The sequence below is a fragment of the Denticeps clupeoides genome, chromosome 5 (genome assembly GCF_900700375.1).
Source record: "Denticeps clupeoides chromosome 5, fDenClu1.1, whole genome shotgun sequence".
NCBI classification, from domain to species: Eukaryota; Metazoa; Chordata; class Actinopteri; order Clupeiformes; family Denticipitidae; genus Denticeps; species Denticeps clupeoides.
Genome location: NC_041711.1, coordinates 23,524,997 through 23,552,878, shown reverse-complemented (window position 1 = coordinate 23,552,878; position 27,882 = coordinate 23,524,997). Strand labels below are relative to the sequence as shown.

Here is a 27,882-nt window from a genome sequence, read left to right as displayed (position 1 = left end):
GTTTATGCCCATATCAGGCTCTTCCGTTCCATGGGTAGGGCTTTCTGCTTCAGGGCAGTCCTTCCTACTGGCAGTCTGTAATTACAGTGGAGGAGTCCTGGTCATAGTGCGTTGGCAGAACAAAACCAGGGCCACATGTAGCTTCCTGGAACTTCCTTTTTCATTTTTATCCACTTGTCTAAAAACCCAAGAGGTCTGTGAACTTTACACCAAGAACAAAAACTACAGACATATGCACTGAGTGTAGACTTCTACAACTTCGTTGTCCTTTTGTAGGTGTTTTAAGTTTTGCTCTTAAAGTTGAGGCAAGTTCATAATCAACATCTTAATTCTTCTTAAAATTCAGCTGCAACGTCACTTACACTTCAACGTCTTTGTAACTTCACCCATTGTTCTGTTGTGGACACCCACAGATGACACTGCAGGTCTACAGAGCTGGTTCAGGAAGAGGTATGACACAAAACAAAATCCCAATTAAACCACAAAGCCACATCCTGTCTAAAGATACACTTTGTTACAAACTTTACTCCACGCATATTTACATTTCAGTCTGGACTGGAAATTAATTTGTTTAAGATGCAGAAGACTCTTGCTCCTAAAATAGATGCATCTTGCAATTATTCACTTAAGGTTCATGTTTTGTGAACCACCAGATCCCAGAAAAGAAACAAGTGTGCTATAAAATTAATACATTTGCTCTTTTATGTGATAAACTATCAAATTAAAAGTGCTATTTACCTGGGCATTTGTGAGTCTTTCTGTCCAGCATTAAAAAATATGGTAAGAGCAGAGCCAGCCCGAATTGGCAATTCTAGGCTCTGGGTTTTCTAGACTCAAACGAGAATAACGGAAGTCCAGACAATACCACATTCTATCATACCACATAGCAGCAGGAACGATTCTGCAAAAATGACAGACGAATTGTAGAAGGAATGTTGCACAAACAACTTCAACAATACTAGCATTTATATACAGTGCTGTAACGTGGTTGAATGTCCTGCTTGAGCATCTAGCTTTTTTTCTTCTTCTGAACAGAGAATTTACAAGATTCATTACATCCTTTGGTTCATTTTACTGTCACTGTAGCTATTTCTGGATTTTCCAGGACTGTGAATCCTTGTGCAAAATCCTTGTGTGTAGTGTGTGCCCCATAAACGTGACATCTAGAGCCTTTAGACTCATATAAATTGTTCATGTAAATTGTGAGTTTTGCTCAACAGTGCAAGTGCGACAAGGGTTCCTGCAGACAAGGAAGGGAACGCAGGCCTTGTACATCTTGTTGCTCTTTATTGGAAACCATCAGAGGCTTCCACTGATGAAGAACAGGCCACGCTGGCTGCACACTTGGTGTCTCTCCAAACCTCAGCAGCCTACGAGTAAAACCACCGGGCTATTTCTGTCTGTTGACACCCTAATAACTCTCTCTCTCTCTCACACACACACACACACACACACGCACACAAACGTTAACACATAAATACACTCATACACACATACACACACATGCATGTACAGACACACGTGCTGCCAGCAGACAGTCCACTGCATCACAGACACAGCGACTGCGGAAAAACTGTAAAAAAAAAAAAAAGACCATTTCAAAACAACCCGAGGATGCACTAAATCAATGATTTGGTATTTACAACGTATGAACTGTAATAGGTCTTCGTTTTTTATTTTGTACTGGATGAGGACAAATAAACCAGGATAGAGAGCAGTGTGGCGCTTTAACATCCAATGTCTACATGAGGGCAATTAAGGACTTTGTGCTTTCCTGGCCACAGCATATTCAGAATAGTCTTTTTAAACAAAGAGACATTTTTGTGCTGTTGACTACAACGCTCTTTTAACATTTACAGTTATTTTTACTGCCTGTATTATATATACACACACACATGTAGAACACCAAAAACAAATTCACTTGACTACATACTTCTATGCAGAATTGTAGGATATCATACCACAACTTTTGGAGATGTCTGTGTACATGCAGAACCCTTGGTCTCGAGTTGGCTTGAGCTCATAACCATAAAACCAATGCTGTGTGGGTGGATTTCCAGAAATTTACATCTGTTGTTGAATTGTTAAGAAGATAATTCCACAGCTGCTATAATTCTACTTTTATACATCCCCTTATTTGCTTAGCTTTCCTGTCTGGTGAACTGATTTTAGAAATATAGTTTAAGAAAAATATTTTGATTGAAAGTTGCATATAGATGATGCTTTTTTTAATATAACTGATTCACAAATTCTGTATGTTCATAAAGATGAAAACATCAGGTGGTAGTAGCCTAGTGGGTAACACACTCGCCTATGAACCAGAAGACCCAGGTTCAAATCCCATTTACTACCATTGTGTCCCTGAGCAAGACACTTAACCCTAAGTTGCTCCAGGGGGACTGTCCCTGTAACTACTGATTGTAAGTGCTCTGGATAAGGGTCTGATAAATGCCGTAAATGCAAATATAAGGTAAGCAGTTTGTGAAAGAAAGTTTGCTCACATAACGTGTGTGTTAAACGCAGAGGAAACATTTTGTTGTGTGTACCGTCTGCTGTGCCGCAGTGTTTCACAATGACAATCAGTCAACTTCTGGTCCTGGTGGCTTAAGTGGTTATAAATAGGCCTGAAGCTCGTTTCTTGCAATTTGGAACAAAGTAGACAAGAAAACATGTTTTGTCCACTTGTCCTGGCAAAATGCTTCTAATTCTATTAGTTTCTTGGGCATGGCATGTAAAAAAAAAACACCTTAAAATTATAATCTAACAATGACAGTGAATATGCCAAAGCTTAATTACTGTAGTGTACTTGTGAATTGAAGTGTTCCATTCCTATTTCTTTCTACAATTGTGAAAACCAAAAACAATAAACAATTCAAACATAAAATTCTGAAAAGAAAAGAATAGTTTGTTGATTGTTTCATCATTTGCTCACTTATCTGTTCATACTAACAATCATTTTGGATACCACTGTACATGTCTGTATTCTCTGGATCTGCTGACCACCATATTAGCCTGGGTTTCCAATCATCATCATTTTCCCTTAATGAAACTTGACATTACTGCTGTCTAATTTAGGTTTTATTCATGCCTTTGTCCTGATATGAACCACATTCATTATAATGATTTTGTTCATTCCTTTATTGAAGGGACATGTATTAAATTTAAATATCCTTTAAAAACTGTGGTCACATTTACTCTGTACATAAAACTTTAATTAGAGGGATAAATGACAACATATTTTCTTCATTTTACAATATGCTTCCAAAATGTTCTCGTGCTCTTGACACATGATTGTGTATTTTCATATAAATAAGGTGTAAAGTATTGTCATTGCTGAATATATAGGTAGTTTTACGGTGACATGACAAACATAGACTTTGTCACACATAGCATAGCTATGTAGTGTAGGAAGTAATTTTCTCCCATGGGAGAAACCTGAAAGACAACTGCACTTCCGTTTCCAAGGTACCTTTCTTTAAAAACATTTAATTTGAGAATTAAGTTGACACCCATGTGTGTAGCTAAAAAAGGAGCAAAGAGGAACACAGTGGCAAATTCAGGAATTACTAATTTAAACCTAGACTAAGTAAAATACCCTACAGAAGGTCCAAAATAGAACTACATCATTTAAAATTATTAAATATGTATGTTGTTCAATACTATAATAGGAATATTTTAAAGAAATGACTGAAAACCCTAGCTTCCTATGACATTACCTGTTCAGGATTCAGCGGTTATTGATGGATGTTTTGCAGACTCACAACTAAAGAATTTTAGTCAGAAGAAATACACACTACCACTGTTGGAGTGTTGTTTACTACACGCATGTTGTATTTCACATTTACATTTACATTTATGTCGTTTGGCTGACGACCTTATCCAGATCCACTTACAACATGCTTTCATGTTACCATCAATCAAAACAATATATTTGTTTATCTGTTTGGACATTTCATATAATGGTTGGAGAACACAATTGTATTTTAGGATTGTTCATTTTTAATGATGAGAAGACTTACTTGACACAGGTTACATGGTCAGAAGATGATAGAGCTTTCCGGTCACAAACCAAAGGCTGGTTTGGTATATAAAAGGGATGATCTAGCAGAAAGAACCGCAGGGAGATTGGTGATGGCAATGAGATGTTATGGGGCTTCTTTTCTACCCACAACCCCTGATAGATGCATGGACTCTGTCACGTAACAAACTGGCTGACCTGGATTCTCATGGATGCCTTGTTTCAGAAGGAAGTTTTGAAGATCTAGGACAGTGGATTTTCCAGGATTTGTCTTCAGAAATCGGGATACAGTGACGACACATTCCAATAAAAATAAACAAGACTTGTAAGTTTGATAAATAATGTATACTGCAATAATGCATAGTGCATAATGCATATTACAGAATGCAGTGGTGGCCTAGTGGTTAAGGAGGCGGGTTTGTGATCGGAAGATCGCATGTTTGAATCCACCAGCCATCAAGGTGCCACTGAGGTACCCTTGATCATGGTACCATCTCCACACGTTGCTCCTGGGTGGTTGTTCATGGCTTCCTGGGAGCATGACAAATCACAAATAATCACATTCACCACATACTATTATACATACTAAAATTATTATAAACATTCTTCATATCAGCATCATCCTTAGTCTTTCACAGCTAAAAACCAAAATAGTCATTGAGCTGACGTGCAGTCTTGCATGTGTAGGTATATGTCCCAGGGCCTCAGTTCACTTGTAGGGTAGTGACACTTGAAGAGAATCTGACCTGACCAGGAGCAATGAAGTGCAAGTCTAGGAAACAGGAAACATGGTGGTCCACTCATGGTGGAAAGTGTGCAGACAGAAACCAAGAATACAAGCAGACATGAAGACTCATGCAAGCCACACACCCACACGCACAGACACACTGACCTGTGCACAGCATGTTTGAGCAGAGACAACAATAACAAAGTATGACCAAATGCAGTGAATTCAGTGCAAAAACGGTCAAAAGCTTTTTTTTTTTATGCAGCGTTGCAATTACAGTATATAACACAAAAACTAAAAATATAATATCATAGTCTAATACAGAAAGTGATCGAAATATAGCTTGGGGTAGCTAGTCAAAGTGAAATAACGATGAGCTGCTCATTATGGACCATCCACAGTCACTAAGAAGACTCCGACTATGGGGCAGTGGTGGCCTAGCGGTTAAGGAAGAAGCCCCGTAATCAGGAGGTTCGAATCCCGATCCACCAAGATGCCACTGAGCAAAGCACCGTCCCCACACACTGCTCCCCGGGCGCCTGTCATGGCTGCCCACTGCTCACTCAGGGTGATGGGATAAATGCAGAGGACAAATTTCACTGTGTGCACCGTGTGCTATGCTGCTGTGTATCACATGTGACAATCACTTCACTTTCACGACACACTCTCCACCAAGATTACTGGTTTCTGCATTACAAACCAGCTGCAGAAACATTGTTGTGAGATCCCCAATGCCCGTAACATTTCATGGGAAAACATATTTTGTAAAAAATAAGGTTTGGGTAAAAACTGACTCATTCACTCGATACTAAGAAAGTATTTCCTCTCGCAAAATGTTACTGAAGTATGGCAAAGATGTTTTTCTCATTTCATTAACACATTCCTGCACAGGACTGATGGTTTCACTGTGGATTTACAGTCTCCAAGTCTCCAAACAAAAAGCTTTTATGAAGAGCAAGTCTGCAATGCTGAAGGAATATTTTCTTTTTTTTCTTCCTCTCAGGTTTAATGGGCTAACGTTGCTTTGCTAATGGTGGAGAAATACTTTGTGTTTCTCTTTCTACAAGACTAATTGTCTTTCTCTTACTAATTTATTTTTGTTGTGTTAGTGTTTGGATTGGAACAATAAAATCGGTGTTTTATTTTTTCGCTCACGCCGCCCATAAAAACCAGGTCAAAAGTACCACAATGTGTTTGCTTATAGACTGAGGAACATTACATAATGTTTCCAGTTCTGGTTCTGCTTACTGATCCAAGCCATGTTCAAAAGGATTTAAAGGACCAGTCAAGTGTTTGTAGACCTAAGTTGAGCTTTCGCATTCACAAAATGCGAAAATGTGCGTGTATGCAAGCCCCTCTCGAACCATCAGACATTCTTTAAGATGAAATTGCCTGTTCAGAACAGACGCCACATTACTTCAAATTACCCTTTTCAGACAAATTGCCCCATTCATTCAGATTGAGAATTCAATTACCTTTTTTGGGGAGTTTACAGATGCTGAAAAACAGAGCTAAAACTGCAGGAGGTTTTTCTTTATATTATATAAATTTTTTGCACAATTGTTTTGGTCTGTGTTCATATTCGGACAAAAAAAGGTTAATAAAGTTATTAAATATATTTTTCTTTCTCTTTATATTATTGTATAATATCTGAATAATATGTACGTCTCTTAGACCGTGCAATTTGAACACATGTATGGAATGACTGCAGAGCTGTTATTCATATGGTATACTTAGTGGTTACAGATGAAAGACGTGGCACAGATGCACACTTTATGTCTGATCCATAAACTCACAGGATTCATGATACTCACCGTCTTCATACTTCAGATCTTGTTGTCTGGACTGGTGGAATGCATTTTTAAAGAAGTGCATGAGCCAAACATCTCAGAAAATGACATCAGAATAATAAACTAATGCTGTGGGTCCTAAACTCAATTAGGACCACATGTGTTTTCTTGATCTCAAGACCAGCCAAACCACAGCACAAAGCTAACCAGACTTGGATTTATGCGTTTAACATGCTCTGTAGGAACATAAAGACAACACGAAGTACTGACGATCTCATTCAGAGTTCCCTATGCATTATAATGGTAAATGGCAAAGAGCTAATGTTAAAAACACCAGGGAATTCTCTGGGAAACATCACAGCTACTACTTTTATAAGCCAGTTAATTCCTCCTAATTAGACAGATACACATTTATTCCATGCAAATTAATACATGGTGATGTCATTAGTTCATTAAATATATATAATGATAGTAAATGTGGGATTTCTTAGTCTAATGCACTAAGATATGAATCTAAATATTTTCTGTGTCTGTAAGTATAGCCATGTCAATAATCAATCAGAATTTGCTTGTTGCCTCACCCTGATGTCCTCCCTCATGAAAGACTGTGGTCTTCCTAGTGACCATTGTTTTGTATGTATGATGTAGATTCATTATCATTCCCTTCACTACATGAGTAATATGTAATATGGACAGCTTTTCCTTCTTTGTAGGTGACGGTATTCATTGTTAGGTCCTGCTGGGTAAAATGAAATCAAATGACCTATTGGTTTTTACTTATGAAGCTCAGGGTACCAAAGGGTATAATCTGGTGGAAACATTGGATCCGCTGCACTTGTAAAGAGAATCTAAATGAGTGAAATCCCTATTGCGTAAGTGTACTGCAGAAATACATCATAAACGAGCTCAGAGTTAGAAGTGGCCCTAGGTTGAAGGCTTGGAGGCTGATGGCAGATTATTTTACAGAAAAGTGTGGACATTTACTGCTATTTTTTCCCTTTCATTTAATTTCGCAGTGAATCATATAGTCTTTGACATACAGCGAGACACTTTGATGCTTTAAAAATTCCAGACAGAAGATCTTGAGGCCTCTAAAGACCTCATCGTTCTTACATAAGAGAGTGCCTAAAGAAACTCTCAAATGGTCCTGTTTAAATCCTGTGTCTGACTTGACAAGTCTCAGCTCATCCAGCTACTTTTTTGCCCTTATTGTTGCCTAAATCACATAAAAATACAGGTAGACTGAACTGCCATAGGAGGTGTAAATGTCATGTAAATAATGCCATAAAGATAATATAAGCCACCTGTCAAACATCCAGACTATTTAATTGCAGTCTGACTTTGACAAAGGAATAAATCATGCATGCTTTCACTCTACCTGCCACTTAAACTGGGTCTTCTACTTTAATGTGCACCAGGTTTATAGCAAGTAATCATATTGTAGTTTATGGAATGTGAAGGTGTCTGGATGTCTGGCTTCAGGTCTGACTGGTGGAACTGTGTGATGCAAACTAGATGTTCTAAAGAGTGTGTTAAAGTTTAAATAACAAATTTCACTCAATATCATTTTTAATCCATTTATCACATGGCATATAACCTCACAATTACATTGGATTGCCTTCATTAAGCTTTACAGATGCAGAAGTATTATTGATTATTGCAACTGCAGCTCTTCAAATCAAATAATGGCTTGATATGTCACTTTGTCCAAGCAATTGTGATCAACTTAATTTACAGGAATAATTTTTTTGCTTTGTTTGTTAGCTTTGTTTCTATTCCTTTGAATAAAAAAAATTTCCCTTTCTAAACTTTCCAAACTTAACATGTTTTCAAGGTTTCAGTTTATTTAGAATTAAATCCTATTCAGCTAAGCACCTAACTTTATTGACCTTAAATTATTGACTGTTTCATTGACACATGTAAATGAGATAATGTTATTTAATGGTATTTTACAAACTTTATGCAAAGTCCATGACAGGATTCCTGTAAAAAGAAATGCATGTATGCTGTTTTTGTTATTTTATTTCATGTAATCATGAGGGCATCAAGTTTTTCAAGGGACTTTTCCTTTGTCCTTTTGCACATTCTGCTGTGTTCTGGAGAAATATCATCTGAAATAATATGGGATATGTGAGTTTTTCCACCTCACATGTCATGCCCGTTGGTGAATGTTTGCATTGACTGGCCACAGAAACCACAGGAAGAGTGGGAGATGTGAGGTGGGACAGTGTGGTTAAACCTCATGACATCACAGGCTGGGCTGTCATTGGCTGAATCCGGAGGCAGACGGCTTTATAAGCCAAGAAGCAAACCCTTGTGAGCTACATCAAGCCTCATTTTGCCATCTGAGAGCACTGGGAATTCCAGATCTGCCTGCACCTGATTGAATTATCTGCAAAAATTCTCAGGTAAGAATACTTTTTCTGTGTACGGTGTCATTTTTGGTATATTTCCATGTTCTGTTGTCAGTACATGTTTTGCAGTGCTTAGTGCAGTTTTTTGTGTGGGAAAGACTGTGAAACCATTGCTCAGAGACACATTTTAAAATTGCAATCAAGGCATCTAATGGCTTGAAAGGATCTCCACTTAATATTATCTAATATTATAATATTTTCCGTTTGTTTTTCAAAGGGAAATACAGTCGAAATGCAATAAACTACACATAGACCAGAAACAGACTAGAAACAAAAAAAGATTTTTTTTACCATGAAGTGAGTGCAGAAGATATTATAGTTATGCAATACAATGGACCAGCTGGTGACTGTCGCATTTGGCTCAATCAATATAAAATTATTTGCAATTAAAATACAGTTCTACAAGAAAAGTTGTTTTAGAGAAGTTTTGAGTCAGCACAATAAAATATCTTGTTAAAAACAAAAAGAATCCCTTCCTTTTTGCTGAGCTGTTCAAGTTGCCCTGCATGTTTCCTTCAAGGCCACAAATTTAAGGGTTTGTCTGGTCCTAAAGAGGCACTAATGAGAAACTGGCGCAAGTGTCCAAAATAAATCCTGGTGCATTCTTCTACCCTGGGCTGTGGGTTTCTGAGCCTCCACATTTAACTCTGAGAATTATACACTCAGTGCGATCATTACAGGTGGAGTTAAACACGCAGGGCTCAACATATACTTTTCCTTCAGCTGTAGCTGTAGCAGAAAACAGGGGGACGTGTTGAGAGGAAAGTTGTGTGTGTGTTTCTGGGCTCTGTGGTCCTCCAGACAGGCTTTGTACTGTAGCTGAATGTTGCCTGAGAGAGCGTATCATATCAAACTTTTCGACTCAGGCCCAGGCTTTTTTTTTTCATTAAAGTGTCATTGGCCACTGTTAAAAGTAAATAAATGTTTCTCTATCTCCAGATTACAACATCACAATGAAAGCAGTACTTATATTCACACTTCTTTTTGTAAATGTCTTCTGCCGCCCAGTAAGTCCAATTCCATTCAAAAAATATAGTATGCATTAGATAATTTCATTGCAGGTACAGTCTGTATCCCCTCAGTGACAACTAACTTGTAATTGAACTACGTTTCTAGGTGAAACGCTCAGCAAGCAGTTCGGAGAGTTCAGAGGAAATGGTAAGATTCACTCAAATAGGTTTTGTTAACATTCAGCTACAGTGCAACTTCATAAAATCACCTAAATTAAAATGTCTTGTTGCAATTTACTGTACCTGCGCAGGTGAAGCCAGCTCCAATCCTGCGGAGAGTCCCACAATTGCTGGTTAAAGCAGCACCAGTGCTGGTAACATTTTACTGCTCCCTTCAAACCTCACTGCATTGTTCAAATGAATTCATCAAAAAATGTGTATGAGACTGTAACGTGGTCATGTTTCAGGCAGTGACAGTTGCCTCTGACAGTTCAGATGAGAATGAGGTATGAGGTCATGAGCACATACACACACAAGCACACGTAAACACCCAATGGAAATGCCATAACCCTTTTTCGTGTATAGGAATCAGACACAGATGAAGATGAAGACACAGACAGTGCCGACACAGAGGACAATGTGAGTCACGCATGTTGCATGTCACACACAAGCACTACTAAAAACATGTAATTCAGCTCTTATTAATGATTTATACACATTTAATCATTCTCCCACAAGTTCTGTCTTATTGTCATTTGTATATTATGCAGTTTATATTTGGCTTGTATATTATGCATGTGTATATACACATACATATACATTATGCATATTGTGCGCAATGGCCATCCATTTAAACATTGTCTTACACTAAACTGGTATAATAATTTAAAATAATTTATGAATTGCTTCGGGTTGCTACCGTGTGAAGTCATCATGCAGGAAAGACTTTTATGTCATAGAACACAACCTACACTGTTACACACATACTGTGTATAACACACTGGTGTATTTTGATGTTTAAACTACTAGATGTAGTTTAAACAGAACGTAAGAACAGCAGAGATAAAAGTTGGATTGTGTGCAGGACTCAGAAGAATCCAGCGAGTCTGGAGAGAGCACCATCACCACTCCTTCTGCACCCACAACAGAGCCAATCATTGAGGCAATCACTGTCTACATAACGGATGATGCTGGCAGGGGTGACAGTATGGGCTACAATGACTACAAGAAGTCCATCATGTATGCGGAGAGCAACCATATTGAGAAGGTGCCAGCACCTTACAAATCCTATGACGATGCCAAAACTGGGCTGGAAATGAACCTTGTCAGCAAGAAGATGGCTATGCCAGATTCTCAGGATGGGAACGAGGTGGAGAAGAATCTAAAAGTATACAAGGTAGGATAATTCAGTTCCAGTGTTGATGCTTGTATGGATGACTGTTAAAAAAGTAATGGTTTCTCCTGGCTAAAGGCCCTGCAGGTGCATGGGGATGTGACAGATGGAGACACAAGCACACCTGAGGTGGACAGCCTGGGCCTGGATGCTTCCAGTGGCGTCTCAGGTGAGCCCAGTCAAGACAAAGCTGCCTCTGACAGCCAGAGCACCCAGGAAGCAGATGGAGGTACCACCAGCGCTGACAGTGATGGGACCAGCGAAAGTGGCAGCCAGGAGCAGTCAGACAGCAGCCAGAGCAGTGAGGAGACCAAGCCCACCTCCACAGCCACCCCCGACAGCGATGACGACTCTTCCCAGAGCTCAGAGAGCGAGGAGAATCCCTCAGATACGACAACAGAAACACCTGTCGTTGTCATGGTCAAATAAAGCTCCCATCACAGGAGCTTCCACATGAGAGAACAAAAGTGTGAACCACTGACAGCATCAAACTGAACAACAACCTCTTGACTTGATGTTTGTAAAGAGCAATTCATTTTCAGTCAGGACTGTTTTGTCCATTGCACAGTTACTCAACATATATGTTTTATATATAGATATATTACATACATGTAACATTTTCTAAATGTATAAATAAATACACTTTTTCCAATAGGTCTTTGCTGTTTTTAGCTGAGTTAATATGTATGCATCTTCCTCCATAAAAAAAAAATCTCTGTACTACAATCACACACAACTCAGCACAGACAAACACAGTAAACCTTCCAAAGCGGGCAGCTCAGAGGGAGCAGACCAATTCATGCCTTTAAAGGAAGGGAAGATATATTGGTTGAAGGTGTAAAAGGTGATGAATGAGAGTTCAACCAGGATCAACATAATAAACAGTTAGATATTTTTGTCAAAATTAAATAGATAGCAGTAGATTGTATTGATATTACAGGTTTTATTATGCCAATGTATATGTGCTGGAATGTAGTGATTTATATTCTGCCCATCATAAAACAGAATGATCTAATAAGAAATCTGGAATCTCATGAATCTGTGACCCCCAGTGGAATTCATTGTTGGGCATTGGGGCCAGCCTGGAACTGGCGACATCCAGAGTTCCAGAGTTTCACATCAATGTCATCACCTAATGTTAAGCATAAAACATTTACATTTACAGCATTTATCAGACGTCCTTATCCAGAGCGACTTACAATCAGTAGTGACAGGGACAGTCCCCCTCTGGAGCAACTTAAGGTTAAGTGACTTGCTCAGGGACACAATGGTAGTAAATGGGATTTGAACCTGGGTCTTCTGGTTCATAGGCGAGTGTGTTACCCACTAGGCTACTACCACCCATATAAATGCACCCTTATGGTGTCTAGTCCTCGTTGGTTCATTGTATGTATGTGCATGTACCCTGTATTGTATGTCGAGCTTTGTTTTAAGTAAATCTAGTCTTGTTAAAGACTAGATAAAGAAAGACAGGGTCATTTTTAGATATAGCTGACCTCACCACAGGCTGTTTATCCGGGCTGTTGTCTGGGCTGTAACTACGGGTAAAATGACAAAGAACCTGGCAAGGATACATTAATACAAGTTATAACAGATGACAGCAAGCAAGGCAATCAGGGGAGCTCAAGATAAAGCAACCTCTAAACTCCAGGTCAGAAAGACATGGAACAGGGATTGTCCGGAAACGTGATAACTGAATCACGGTGGAAAGTGTTTTTATATTACATTTTTTTCATCATGCATTTATCATGCCATTTATCAGACAGTCCCCCTGTAGCAGCTCAGGGTTACAATGGTAGTAAGTGGGGTTTGAACCTATGACTTTGTGGTCATCTGGTTCAGAGATGACTGGATACATGGGTTTTATACACATGTGGAACTGTCTTATGTCTAAATTAGCTTCTAAAGCCTGTCATTCAGTTCAGGAATTGATGGTTATGTATGTTTCTAAATTAGCTATCATTAACATAACTAGTTAAATAGATAAAAAAGAGAAGTGGCAGTCAAGAATTCATTACAAATCTTGTAAATATCAGAACCATTGCAGATAACAGCGATAATGTAACTGCACAGAACAACAGTGAACAAAATGTTCTTTATTTAAGAATGAGAATAAGAATATTATTCTGAAAAATAAGAACATTAATCTGCAAAACAGCTTAAACTATTCCAACAAATAACATAAACTGAACAAACACATCCTACTTTTAAACCAAGATAAACTACCATGAAATAAATCTGCAATAGAGTAACTAATTGAAATGCATATAATATTTAGCAAGAAAAGGACACATTCACCTTTAGATGTCACTAGTTATGCTTAGAATTCATGCAGAATTCCCTTTTGTTACAACATTGCATCATTCGTTCAGTGCAGGGTAAACTTAGGACATTTTCTGACATTTGCCAGATTTGCAGAATATCATTGCATTATCCCCTCGAATCTCTGTGGGTATGGGTGCTGTTGGAGGTAAAGCTGTCCGGGTTACGACGATAGATGGTGTAGTTCTGGCCGCTGCAGTCGTGGTAACAGTGGTGTGCCGTGTAGTTCTGGGTGGTATTGGAGTTGGTGCCTTGGTTTTTGGTGCCTCTTCTGATGAACTGGAATCTGAGGCATCCTTGATCTCATCAAAGGCAAATAGTGAACAAGACTTAGCAATTTTGTTGGCACATCCCCCAATGTGTCATAGAGATATATAATTATTAACAAATGCTTATTAACAAACATTACAAAAATAATCCGTACTTGCTGTGAAAATGCTCCTGCTAGAAACACCATGAAGAGAGCAGACCTCAGAAAATCCATGTCTTTTGTGATATTTTCTGTCAAGAAAACATCTAATGGATTAATGCTGCACTGAGTTTAACTGAACAATCAAAGAGCAGATACGAGTAAAGATCTAAAATAGCCACAGCTCTTACCTTGACTCGATTCGTGTTGGAGTAGGGAGTCAACGACAGTGGGGTTATGAAATATCTACTTGAATCCACCCACACAAACTGGGTGGACTCAGTTTCAGTGGTTTAGCCTAGGGAATCAACAGGTACATTACAAATACAAACTTTATAGTATCAAGGTCATTTCTCCTTCAAATCCCTCTCTAATGTTATGTCTAATACAACATTTAGTATGTGTTTTTTCTAAAGGGGTCACATTCTTTATGTAGAATATTTCTTAATGACAAATGCATGCACAGTGTAAATACATGAAAATGTAAATTAAGATAATCATAAATATTTATTGTTATGCTTATTGTAGACTGTTTCACAATGAAAGGAACAGGAGCACTGGAATTTTCACTGACCTAGGAATTTGACTGAATAGCACAAGTGAAATGGTATTTCATTTAATCCAAACCCTGGATGGCACCCTGTCCTGGGATTGTCCCAATCTGCACCAATAGGTTCTGGAATAAAATCTATCACCCCTTTACCCTGATGTGAAATACAGGCCTTGAGCACGAGAAGCTGCTTTCAAGTTCATCTTCCATGATATAAGGCACAGCACATGTCAAATTATATTCGTCTTCAGGACTCTTATATAAAACAAGAAAGTACTGCTAGCTATTCAGGCAGGTTTCACAAACTAAGGTTAAATGGGAGGAGCCTATCTTCTGTTTCACTGGCTTGTCTTCAACCTAAAACCTCTTGGGCGCCAGCGGACATGACAAATCTGATAGAGATCCACATCCTATTTACTTTCCACCACATTGCTTAATCATCAAAAGTCTCTGGCACCGTTCTTTTTCCCTGTTGACTTCACTCACAACTCCGTCAACTGCTTCCTACAAAATTTCTCAGACGACACTGCAGTTGTCTGCTCATCATGAACGGGGACGATAAGGAGTACAAGAATTTGTGGACTGGTGCCAACAGAACAAAGTCCAAATGAACAATGGAAGAAACAAGGAACTGGTGGTAGACTTCCGCAGGCACAAACATCCTCCACTGTAACCACTGAACATCCAGGGTACGAACATTGATGGACATTGTGAAAACAAAAACAATGACAAGTCACCAGGAGAGTGGATGGAACAATTTAAATATATTAAAATTTATTGTTGGTCATAAAAAAGAAACCCATTCCTTTCAGATTCTCTCCTTTTCTTTTTACAAGGTTTATGTCACATCAACATTTAGTATCAGAATCAAATCTGTGAAGAGAGGCATGAATTAACTTATGATTATTAGTACAGTCTTAGTACTACTAACCCAATTAACCCGAAAGAAATACAGTAAGAAATTGCAGTAACACAACAGGTAAAAGGCTGCTAATCATTTTTTCTGTTACGGTCAGTTAATGAAAGGGAGTCAGTTGTCCCCTCGATCAGCAGTGGTAATGTCTATGGTCACACAATCAGTTACTGGGGCGCTAGCTGTGGTGAACAACGTAGTTTTGGGTGCTGTAGTTGTTGAAGCCACTTCCTCTGATGAGCTAGAGTTTGTGTCATTCTCATCACTGTCCTCCTCAGAGACATGAGCGGATGATGACCCAGACTCCGATGATTCAGCTGGTTTGTGGCCAAACCCATACTCACGCCCAAAAAACTGTTAAAGACATATTTACATGTTTGTATCTGTTACTTTACAGTTGATTTGTATTGCTGAATCTATAGACGTCTCAACATTTATTCACTGAAATAAAATAATCAGGCAAACATAAATGTAATTACTGGTTTGCAGTACACCGCCGTGAGAAACATCATGAAGAGCGTCGTCTTGAAAATGTCCATTCTAAGAAGGAAACAGATGTTATACATAAAGCATACTGCTCTCCATAGCTAATTGTTTTGCTGCTGTAATGCTTCAATAATTACCTTTTCTGGATCTCTGCCTGTGTTGTGGGATCAACGTTCAATTTCTCAGTCACTGACAGATGTCCTGTCTGTACCAGGGTTAATATACGGCTCCTAATGGGATGAGTAACCGGAAGATTGGGTGGATTTGTTTTGGGGAATTTCTCCCCTTGACTAATAGGTTTTTCTGACTAACTACATCTAAGCGAAAAACTGAACTAGCAGCAAATGCCTTATTAACTGAGTCTTTTTTGTGATGTGATTAAACATGATCCCATAATAAAGCTTACAACCTGAAAAATCTATGTAAATGAATTTGGCACACGATTCTTGTCCTGCAACAGTTCATTTCAGTACCAACAGGGTACCATTTGGCTTTCTGTTGCAAATACTTCACCTTAAAGGGATGATTCCCATTGCAACAGCCACGTTTGGCAATTAGTACAGACTGACTCAGGTGGACGGATGTAAGTTGTGGAAAAACCCGAAGGAAATTCAGAAAACGAACTACTGAAAATTTTCTTTTAACTTCAAAATTTAATTCCAGTTCGTGAATGCTTCACTTGCGATATGCAGTCAAAAGTGACCGTGACTAATTATAAGGCAGGTGCCATACCAGCCTACTAATAAATCTAATGAGCACTATCCTGTGCTAGACATTTGAATAATCAGTAGGCTGAATTACTTCCAGATCAGGGTCTGAGGTAATCAACACATCCCATTGTTGCAGAGACGTTGCCTGTCTTTATTAATCATGGCTACTACTTTCAGGATGCAGATTGTTGGCATTAATTGTGCATTTTATTCCGTATTAAAGTGAAGTATATTTTGCTCTTTGAACCAGTAACCCACATCTCCAAACACAGATGTTTACATCAAAATAAATAGTAGAATCTGCATGAAATATATAGAGAAACAGAAGGAGTGATTGATACCATTACTCTTTAGATCAGATTATTATTTTATAAGGTATATTTATATACAATATTACATTTTCATCAATTCTAAATATAAATGTATGAGCTAATGAGAACAGTGTCGCATGTTAAGTAACCAATTAGTAATTGATAGTGGATGTCATATCTGTATTGGCAGTAGATTCCTCTGATGAGGAGCTGAAGTGTGTGCTAGTGTTTATGTCATCTTCCGCAGCAGATGCTTGTAGGCTACCGCAATACAGAGCTCTGGTTTAATTCAATTTACAAATTCAACACTGAGTTAAAACTGAAATAACTGTTCTGAAGCTAGTCATCATAAACAAAATAAGATTTATTCTAACATGAGCTAAATGAGCTACATATATTTAAATTATCTACAAAAATATATCTAAAACTAAAAAACATGTTTGATATTGTAACGTAATGGCGAGACTAGAAAAGGACTGTTTTAAATCAGGTGAGATTTGAGAGTTGAGCTCATGCTGTAAATGATTGGTCAGCAAACACTGTCACGGTCACGGTCAGTTCTTTAGTACCTATCCTTGCCGTATGATTCACTGCTTGTAAATTTGTTTTGCTGATTGGATTAATGCGAGAGAGATACGTAAATGCTGAGGAGTATAGTGCTCGGCTTGGGCTTGGGATGAATTCTGTAGGGTTCAGGGAGGGTCAGACATAACTTTTCAGGACAAATTACAGCTCTAGATGATGTGTCCACTGGTGTCTCCAGTGAGGGCTGTTGTGGTGGGTGGGTGGGTGGTCTCTCACCAGTGTAATAACAGTGGCCTCCTCTGATGAGCTTGAGCTGTTGCATGAGTGACCTTCATCAATGACCTTCTCAGAGAGCAATGAACTAGGCCCAAAGGACACAGGCCCAAGTGTCCAACTCCATTCTCAAGCTGTTGAAAAGATATAGACAGCATCTCACCTCAAGGACATCTTTTGTAGGCAAATATATTTTCTTCTAACCCATTCATTATTGTAGATTAATAACTCAGATGTCAAGAAAATGTATTTGTTTTGAAAATACTGTGTGTTTCTCAGACCCATCATGACAAGGGCAAGATCTTCATGCTTCATGCTTCAACAAGATTGAAAAGCTTGTAGGCAATCATTACCCTTTCTTGAACTCTGCTTGTACTGTACACTGGAGATGTTAAAGTCCTCTGTCACTGATGATATCTTGTTTGTAGCAAGGTTAATGTACAGTCCGTTATGGGGTGAGTAATAGGAAGGTTGCTAGACTTATTTTTGGGTACTTTTCCACACTTATGACTGAGGCAGGTACTCCATTATGTTTTCTGACTAATCGCTTCCACTAATCACTTTGTGACTAATCGCTTCCATTTTCTTTCCTCGACAAGTTACAGCAGTGAACACAAGGCAAAGCTTATTAAGTGTATTATGATTGTATTAAACTGTATTGTGATTCACTTTATTCAGGGACAGTGGTTGTCTAGAGGTTAAAGAAGCGGCCCCGTAATCGCCAAGGTGCCACTGAGGTGCCACCGTCCCCACACACTGCTCCCCGGGCGCCTGTCATGGCTGCCCACTGCTCACCAAGGGTGATTGTTAAAAGCAGAGGACACATTTTGTTGAGTCACCGTGTGCTGTGCTGTGTATCACAATGATAATCACTTCATTTTCTTCTTCTTTACCACAACAAGGGTACAGTGGGGCAAGAAATTATTGTTCCATAACAGAGAGAGGTCTGTAATTTTTTATCATAGGTACACTTCAACTGTGAGAGACAGAATGTAAAAAAAATCCAGGAAATCACAATGTATGGTTTTTAAAGAATTTATTTCCTCCTAATGGTAGAAGCTGAAGGAGGAAGGAGAAGGTTATGGAGACTAAAATGGAGACCTATTTGAAGAATCCATATTTTGTTGAATCCATATTTGAAGAAACATATTTTGTACTTCTGCAGAAAGTTGCTTTACAGTTTTCATGCAATGTTGTCACTGAAGTGAAAGCGAAGTATATTTGATGACTCTTTCTTTTTTCACAGTCTCTATCTTCATGACTGCTTTTTTCACTATTGTCATTGTCAAAATCCTCTTTATGAGATGCTCATTAACATAAGAGAATGATTAGTTTTTAGCATAAACCTCCAGGACTGTTGGAAACCATCCCCATAGTCTAACTGTTGGTTGAGAGAAGTCAAAAGTGTGACATTCTGCAATCACAGGTTCCTGCTTTGGAAAGCCTGCTATTTTTGGACACCCTGTTATTAACAAGAAATGTATTTTTTAATAATAAATACAGTTTAAATCTGCATACATTAAATCTATTGCCCTTTTTACAGCTGTACACATTGAATTACATATGACTAAATGTTAATGAAAAGTCACAAGATCATTAGGCACAGAGGTGATTACAAACCGAACAACTATAAATGAGTGGATGATCATCATGTCAAACAGAGACAAGTTATCACAAGGTTTGCAAAAACAGAAGTCAACAGCAGTGTGATCTGTCATGCAGTGTCTTGCATTTAAATAGCTTTGGCACTTTTAGGACTAATGTGGTTACCACAAGATTTTTTTGTAGCTTTGTGTGTAAGGTGATATTTCATATTTCCACTGTCGCAATTACGTGGTAAATAAAAACATGTTTTTTTATTACCCCAAAAATGTTTAAACACAGACAATTAGCCAAGAGTTTTCCATATATGGAATATCTTTCCATATATGGCATATCGCAGAAAGTATGAAACCTCCAAATGCGCTTATTTTCCAGAAGCCTTGGGAAAATAAGCACAGCCAATGGCGCCAAACACACTTCAAGATAGTTAGTTCACACAGTTGAGCACATACAGGAACTATTGTGTACTGCTATAGGAGACAAAATAAGTGGAACTGCAGAGGACATTGATCTCAAAGTGAGATTCAATGTGCCTTGCTGTACTAAAAGTAGTTCATATGCATATATATTATTAGTGCCAGTCCAAGCACATTTGGTGCTCTAGGCAAGTTTCAACCAACCTAATGACACAAGGACCATATTAAAAAAAGTACAAATATTTCCAACATTCTTCACAGCGTGCTTTTAGTTTAATTAACCAGCAGACGGTGTTGACAGTGGGTGGTTTTGTCAGACGGTTGCAACAGATTAACCTCGAAAAAGAAGGGCGTGATTGCTAAACAAAAACCAAAAAAACAAAAACTCCAGCAGCCGTGACCCTGAGTAACAGACCTAAGAGGTTATCGAAGGTATGTGAGTAGGTAAATGAATGAGTGAGTAGGTGAGTAAATAAGTGAGTGAGTGAGTAGGTGAGTGAAGGTGTGAGTGAGAAGGTGAGTAAATGAATGAGTAAGTAAGTGAATGAGTGAGTGCGTAGGTGTGTGAATGAGTGAGTGAAGGTGTGATCAGTGAGTGTAGGAGTAAGAGAATGAGTGAGAGAGTAAGTGACAAAACAAGTGAATATGTGAGTGAAGCAGGGGGTGAATGAATAGTTGAGTAAATGAGTTAGTGCATAGGTGTGTGAATGAGTGAGTGAATAAATGAGTGAGTCAGTGACTGTAGGAGTAAGAGAATGAGTGAGAGAGTAGGTGAGGAAACAAGTGAATATGTGAGTGAAGCAGGGGGTGAATCAATAGTTGATTCAATGAATGAGTGAGTAGGTGAGTGAAGGAGTGAGTGAGTGGGTGAGTGAATGAAAAAGTGAGCAGGTTAGTGAATAAGTGAATGAGTAAGAAGGTGAGTAAATGGGGCAGTGGTGGTCTAGCGGATAAGGAAGCGGCCTGAGTGAGTAGGTGAGTGAAGGAATGAGTGAATAAATATGTGAGTAGGTGAGTGGAGGAGTAAGTGAATGAATGAGTGAGTAGGTGAGTGAAGGAGTAAGTGAATGAGTGAGAGAGTAGGTGAGTGAATGAATGAGTGAGTAGGTGAGTGGAGGTGTAAGTGAATGAATGAGTAGGTGAGTGAAGGAGTAAGTGAATGAGTGAGAGAGTAGGTGAGTGAATGAATGAGTGAGTAGGTGAGTGGAGGAGTAAGTGAATGAATGAGTGAGTAGGTGAGTGGAGGAGTAAGAAGGTGAGTAAATGGGGCAGTGGTGGCCTAGCGGATAAGGAAGCGGCCTGAGTGAGTAGGTGAGTGAAGGAATGAGTGAATAAATATGTGAGTAGGTGAGTGGAGGAGTAAGTGAATGAATGAGTGAGTAGGTGAGTGAAGGAGTAAGTGAATGAGTGAGAGAGTAGGTGAGTGAATGAATGAGTGAGTAGGTGAGTGGAGGAGTAAGTGAGTGAGAGAGTAGGTGAGTGAATGAATGAGTGAGTAGTTGAGTGGAGGACTAAGTGAATGAGTGAGAGAGTAGGTGAGTGAAGCAGTGAGTGAGTGAATAGTTGAGTGAGTGAATGAATGAGTGAGTGAGCATCACGCTTTGTCCCTCGACTTGTACTAATGTTTCTGCTTCCAACACATTAACCTCACTTACTGGGAAGGTTACTTTTAAAATGTATTCCGTTACTGATTACAGAATACATGCCCCAAAATGTAGTTTGTAACGTATTCCATTAAGTTACTCAAGGTAAATAATAAAGTAAATAAAGTGAAGTGATTGCCACATGTGATACACAGCAGCACAGCACATGGTGCACACAGTGAAATTTGTCCTCTGCATTTAACTTATCATCCTGAGTGAGCAGTGGGTGCCTGAGAGCAGTGTGTGGGGACAGTGCTTTGCTCAGCGGCACCTCAGCGGCATCTTGTGAGTAAAATATTCTGAATATTTTAGATTACTTAATACAACTTTTTACAACTACATGAATGTAGCAATCACAGATAATAATAAAGCCCTGTTTTTCCCAAACCATTTCTTTATTTATAAAGCTGAAAAGTGGAAGAGAAACATAAAATATGCCATTGAAAAGTATTTACTGTTATGGTCACCAACATATTCCGTCACTTAGTTACAATTAACAAGAAAAATTACCCTCTTTCTGATTAGGATCGCACCTTCCTCGCGGCGGAAAGCGGCCAATTACAGCCGTCTCCGTTCCGCGCGGCGAGGTTAAACCGGGTGATGGCGTGTCACCTAACACACACTCAGTCCATGTGCACTGTAAGAGTATAAAGATCACGGTGTAATAGTGAATGAAATCATATTTATTTACAATTTCAGGGGTGGCATGGATTTATGGGCGCTGAAAAAGAGGGCAAACTTGAGAGACTGCGCATGCGCAGATCCGCTAGGTGGCACAACTCAATAGGCAGCATGTTTCGACAGAACACCTGTGTTATGCGTGGAATTACCAAAATTAGAGAGGAGATAGAGAGGGGATATGAAACAGGAAAAAGACTGCCGTTTAATCCATTTATTTAAAAAAAAAGTAACTGTATTCTGATTATCACTCATTTAAACAGTAACTGTAACGAAATACAGTTACTCATATTTTAGATTCTAAATACGTCTAAATAGTCACTAATATCGACTCAAATCCTTCAATCAATGAAACAAACTAGTCAAAGCACAAGAACGATTGAACTATCTGGCCAAGCCCATTAAATTTCTCAGTAGTTTGTAAAACCTGAAGTGACACGGACTTGGTGACACCGTAATGAAATAAATGACATGCACTTCACAGTTAAATGTTCGGGCTGATCAGTGTGTATTTAATGTTGTTTGCCCTCTATGTTATATTAAAGTGAAATGAAACACTTTGGCTTGAACCAACCGGATGTTGGAAACTCTTCCTTGAGAGCTGCAAGAGAAGCAAGATGCACATGGCTTCATAACACCACATGCCTGGAATGGCGCCCTCTGTACGTCGGTTTTAACCACAGGCGTGTCGTCGTCTCCCTTCGCCACAGTCCGCACAAAGATTCGGCAAACATTTGTTTTGTAAAAGTATTTTGTATCCAAGCCCTAGCATAGGTGCCGGCATGTAAAACACGAAACGAAGTATGTGACGATGCTCCGGTAAATGTTCAAATTCAGCTGTTCATGTTGTCTGCGCTAGAGGGCGCCGCACGACTGTACAGTCACTGCAACTGATAGCGGATGAGTTTCAGTTGGATTTAATACAACATTATAGTCAAATATGATCTAAATATAACACAAAAATGCATCTAAAACCTGACCTAACAACTTCGATGCATGTAAATGTACAAGTGAAGAACTGCTGCTTTCCCTCCATGACTCCTCAGCGCAGACACCAGCTCTTTTGTGAGAAGTCTGAAAGGAAGACTATCAGCAGCCTCCCAGTGGAATGAGAGTCGTGAAAAGCCCTAAAGAGGCTCCTGCCCCAAATCCGGGGGGCAACTTGGCCAGTCCACATTCTGGGTCAGCCGGTTTTATATAAACAGTACAGGCCAAAAGTTTGGACACACGTTCTCATTCAATGTGTTTTCTTTTATTTTCATGACCATTTACATTAGTATATTCTCACTGAAGGCATCAAAACTATGAATGAACACATGTGGAGTTATGTACTTAACAAAAAGTGGAGACCTGGCCTCCACAGTCACCGGACCTGAACACAGTCGAGATGGTTTGGGGTGAGCTGGACCGCAGAGTGAAGGCAAAGGGGCCAACAAGTGCTAAACACCTCTGGGAACTCCTTCAAGACTGTTGGAAAACCATTTCAGGTGACGACCTCTTGAAGCTCATCGAGAGAATGCCAAGAGTGTGCAAAGCAGTAATCAGAGCAAAGGGCGGCTATTTTGAAGAAACTAGAATATAAAACAGGTTTTCAGTTATTTCACCTCTTCTTTGTTAAGTACATAACTCCACATGTGTTCATTCATAGTTTTGATGCCTTCAGTGATTATCTGCCAATGTAAATGAAAATAAAGAAAACACATTGAATGAGAAGGTGTGTCCAAACCTTTAACCTGTAATGTATATATAAAATAGACACCCCCCCCCCGCCGCCACCTCCCCACACACACGCGCGAAACCGGACTGGACCGACCACACGGTCCCCACCCCCACGCGGGAACGTGAACCTGCGAAACCACCCGAGGAATGCCCGGGACGTGACACCTGCGCCACACCCACCTTTTGAGAACAAGAAGTTATTTACAAGCTCCAGTCGTACAGGTTTCAGTGCGCGGTTCGTGCAGGACCCTTCAGACGGCAGAGCCCATGGCCGGACCGGCCTTCATCCACTACCGGACCCCGGGCATCCTCATCTTCGGGATGGTCCTGGCTCCCTGCGGGTGGGTCCTGGACCTGATCAGCACCGTGGCTCCGAACTGGAGGACGATCAGCAACCTCCCCAGCCAGTCCAGCGACAAGTACTATCAGCAGGGCATATGGGACATTTGCCTGTCATCCACCATATCGCAGAGCAACCAGTGCGGCCAGCAGGACCAGACGTACTTCAGCAACCAGATCATCACCGTGGCGCGGGGCATGATGGTCGGCTCGCTGGTGGTCACGCTGATCGGGCTCGCGGTGGCCACCCCTGGGGTCCGGTGCTGGTCCGATCGGCCCCGGTGGGTCGTGGCCTCTCTGGGCGGCCTGCTGATCTTCTGCTCCGGCGTGCTGACCATCATCCCCATCGCGTGGTACACGTACCTGATGAAGAACATGACCGCCGCAAGCACCAACATCCAGGTGGGCTACTGCATCGTGCTCGGCTACATCGGCGGCATCATGGAGGTGCTCGGCGGGTTCGTGATGTTCCTGGGCGTCGCCAGCTGCTGCGGGGGCCGCAACCGCAGCGAGAGGAAGGTGGCGAACACCGGCAACGTGGCGCGCAGGTCCGAGCCCCCGCGGCGCGTCGCCATCCCCAGCGTGATGCCCAGGAGCCGCAGCGAGGCCAGCAGCGTCCCCTACTCCAAAGACTCCATGGAGGACGAGTCGGACTTCCCCAGGGCCAAGCCACGCGTGGCCAACCCGCCGTTCGCGGGCCGCCCGTACGACGCGGACCTGTGACTCCGTCACGAAGGCCTGCTGTGGATATGAAGGGTGTTTTTTTTTTTATTTTATTCTTGTCCTGTGTGTCTTCTAGATTTAATTGCAGCCTTTATCTGTAATTTATTATTAATATTAACAGGACAAGCAGGAGCGGCGATGTGAAGTATGGTGATAAGTGCAATATGAACAGGAGGGTGGGGTTGGAGTTCTGAGTTGTGTTAATGTTTTAATGAACAACTACCACAGCCATCGGTAATTGGCTGGTTAATTGGAACAGGTACAGATATGGCTAAATCTGAACTGTTGTCTTGAAGTACTGAAGTCATGACTGTTACCTTTTTGTACCCAATAAAAGCCTAACTCTGAAAATACCAGTTAATATGCTTTCATAATGAATCAACGTAATATATAGGTAATTAATACTTTGATTCAGGGGTGTGTATTGGCAAGGATCTCACGACACAGATCACGATACGTGATATATTGTGATATTGCGATTATCCGAAGGTTAACTGGAAAGGTAAAAGCAGAGCAGATATACAAGATACTGTGTACAGTTCGGGGCAGTGGTTGGCGTAATGCGTAAGGAAACAGACCCATAATCAGAAGGTTTATGCTCCCCGGGCGCCTTTCATGGCTGCCCTCTGCTCACCAAGGCTGATGGGTTAAAAGCAGAGGACACATTTCACAGTGTGCTGTGCTGCAGTGTTTCACAACGACAATCACTTCACTATCTGGGTGGATACTTTAATAATTCAGCCAATACAACATAACTCAAAAAAGAATTTTGGATACAAAATTCTCAATAATTGATGTCACTGTATCGGTACAATATCACGATATATTGTTGTATCGATATTTTCTAACACCCTTACTTGAATGGTTCTCTGATAACAGAGTACAAAATCCAAAAACAGTACATCCATAACAGAGAGATTTTCCAGTGTTTGTTTATGACAACCAATATTACACTTCGTCTCTCTCTGTTTTCAACATTTAACTTTGAAAAAATTGAAATGTTACAATGCTTTTTCCAACTTGAGGGTGGAATAAATTATGCATCAGTAAGATTGCACATTAAGGGAATACTCCTCCTTGCGAACATTTCCCTCATCAACAGCAGTAAATGACTAAAGCAAACGCACTGAAAGAGTTTGGACGATACTGGACAGGAACCACTTGCCATGCAAACTGACAATGAGGTCTTTCAGCAAGACCAGTTTGACCAGTTTTTAGCGCCACACAACTTTGAGATTGAAGTGTGCCATCACTCCCAGCAATGTAACATGGTTCTCATCTTTGAAAAATCAGAGCAAATCAGAAAAATCTAACAAACACTGAAAGTCATGAAATGTTCTTTGAAATGGGTATGTAAATCTATTAAAACGAGGAAACATCTCTTGCTTCAGCTTTCCTGTGGGGAAAAGAACACCAGGCATCAGGGGAGGCAAATCTGCAAACCTTGTACTGAATCCTAGTGACTGAGTGATGCATCGAGCGGGTGAGAACCACATTGGCGCAAGTGATGTTCTGGCAATTTAGAGGAGACCAAAAGCTGACCATATTTTCATCTAACTTTTGATTACCTGACAAGAAATTTTGAAATGGACAAAACTGTTATAACCAAGAAGTCACAAGCTCTTTTTTTGTCACAAACTGCTTCTGTCATTCGGTTTTTGTTGAATAACTCTAAAATGGAAAAAGTTACATCCTTTTACCCATATATATAAATTTTTGGCCAAAATGTCACTTGCATCCATATGGTTCTCACCCTCAGCATGACCCTTACCTACCTTGTAAACTGCTTCTGTTTAATAAAGGCAAAAAGTGCAGCTAGGATGATGACACCAAATATAATGGCAAGGGTCCCTAGTACCAGTGTCACAGACATGGCCTGGTTGAGCGTGCCCTCGCAGAAAACCCCACTGTAGCCCAGCTGGCAGTCACAGGTGGTGTTTCCACCAAAGGTCACACACTTGCCGTGCCCATGGCACAGCGTATCATCACAGTTGGCCATTGTAACCTGGTAAAGAGACAAAGACAATATTTAGGACGCTTTCCAAACCCGAAGACAATAGTATGACCATGTGTGCAATTGGCCGTCAATCAAAATTTCAGCATGCGCATCCAGCCTATGCACTCTGACAGGGGAAATCAGTGCTGCGGGGGAGAAGCTCTAAGCTTGTAAATATGCCGGTCAGATTCAGCTACACGTCATGAGACTGCTTTACTTATCAGTCCTTACGTTATTTCAATTTTGTCACCCATCAGGTTTTCCGGAAATGTAACTACATGTATTATGTCTGACGAGCAAAACAAGACGTGGAAACTTCAGCCACTCACCTCAGCTGCTGCTGTGAGTAAACAGTGTTGTAGTTCCAGATAACAGGATCTTTGGAATGTTTGAGATTTGAGATCTGAGTCGGAGGAGGGTGGTTCTCTCCAGAGTCGCCTTGACGGAGAAGAGAGGGATGAACTACATAAGAATGCACCAAACCAAAACGTCTGAATACTGCGAAACTGGAAGGTTCAGTTATGCTGCCCCTCCCTGTTCTAAAGCTCAATGAGGCCCTCCCCTGAGCTCACCCTGGTGAACTTGAACACAGTAAGTGTCAACACTAACCACACCCTAAGCCAATTTATAAAGGCGGCATGTCTTTGTGTGTGCGTGTGGGGGGGTATTAGAAGTATTACTTAATCACATAAGATTTTTGCCATTAAATATACTTTTTTTTTTTTTATTGCATCAGTGGCCATGTCCATCAATTAACACCACAGGCTCAGTTTGAGACTTGACACAAATATTGCTACAATAAACAAAACAACAGTATAATTCATTGTTTTTTGTTCGATACACTTATGCCTCCTGCATGTTCTGAATGTGTGACATGTGGTGTGTCTGATTATGTGCCATAATTACTTAATTATGAAAATAAACAATACCCCAAGGGGACAATAAAGCAGCAAACTGTCTTACTAACTAGTTTCA

General features: G+C 40.1%; 2 protein-coding genes and 2 long non-coding RNA genes across 5 annotated transcripts; 2 read left to right on the top strand and 2 right to left on the bottom strand.

The window, feature by feature from the left end:
* The first annotated feature begins 8,850 nt into the window (after positions 1-8,850).
* spp1 (secreted phosphoprotein 1) lies at positions 8,851-11,946 on the top strand. Its single transcript, XM_028979918.1, has 8 exons — positions 8,851-8,943; positions 9,889-9,956; positions 10,066-10,107; positions 10,211-10,273; positions 10,367-10,405; positions 10,485-10,538; positions 10,984-11,295; positions 11,371-11,946. Exons 2-8 carry the CDS (start codon positions 9,903-9,905, stop codon positions 11,719-11,721), a joined length of 915 nt encoding a protein of 304 aa, XP_028835751.1. The 5' UTR covers positions 8,851-8,943; positions 9,889-9,902; the 3' UTR covers positions 11,722-11,946.
* Positions 11,947-13,358: 1,412 nt separating this feature from the next.
* Positions 13,359-16,213, bottom strand: LOC114790137 (uncharacterized). Of its 2 annotated transcripts, XR_003749771.1 has the most exons (6): positions 16,110-16,213; positions 15,966-16,026; positions 14,598-15,840; positions 14,215-14,321; positions 14,039-14,115; positions 13,359-13,916 (listed from the first exon to the last, which is right to left on the bottom strand). It is a non-coding gene; the product is annotated as an uncharacterized LOC114790137 (long non-coding RNA). The 2 variants fall into 2 exon arrangements; XR_003749770.1 differs by having other exon boundaries at positions 14,215-15,840.
* Positions 16,214-24,030: 7,817 nt separating this feature from the next.
* Positions 24,031-25,272, top strand: cldn23.1 (claudin 23.1). The gene has a single exon (XM_028979919.1). It carries the CDS (start codon positions 24,117-24,119, stop codon positions 24,909-24,911), a length of 795 nt encoding a protein of 264 aa, XP_028835752.1. The 5' UTR covers positions 24,031-24,116; the 3' UTR covers positions 24,912-25,272.
* Positions 25,273-25,626: 354 nt separating this feature from the next.
* Positions 25,627-27,428, bottom strand: LOC114790138 (uncharacterized). The gene is made up of 3 exons (XR_003749772.1): positions 27,237-27,428; positions 26,687-26,916; positions 25,627-26,307 (listed from the first exon to the last, which is right to left on the bottom strand). It is a non-coding gene; the product is annotated as an uncharacterized LOC114790138 (long non-coding RNA).
* Positions 27,429-27,882: the final 454 nt, after the last annotated feature.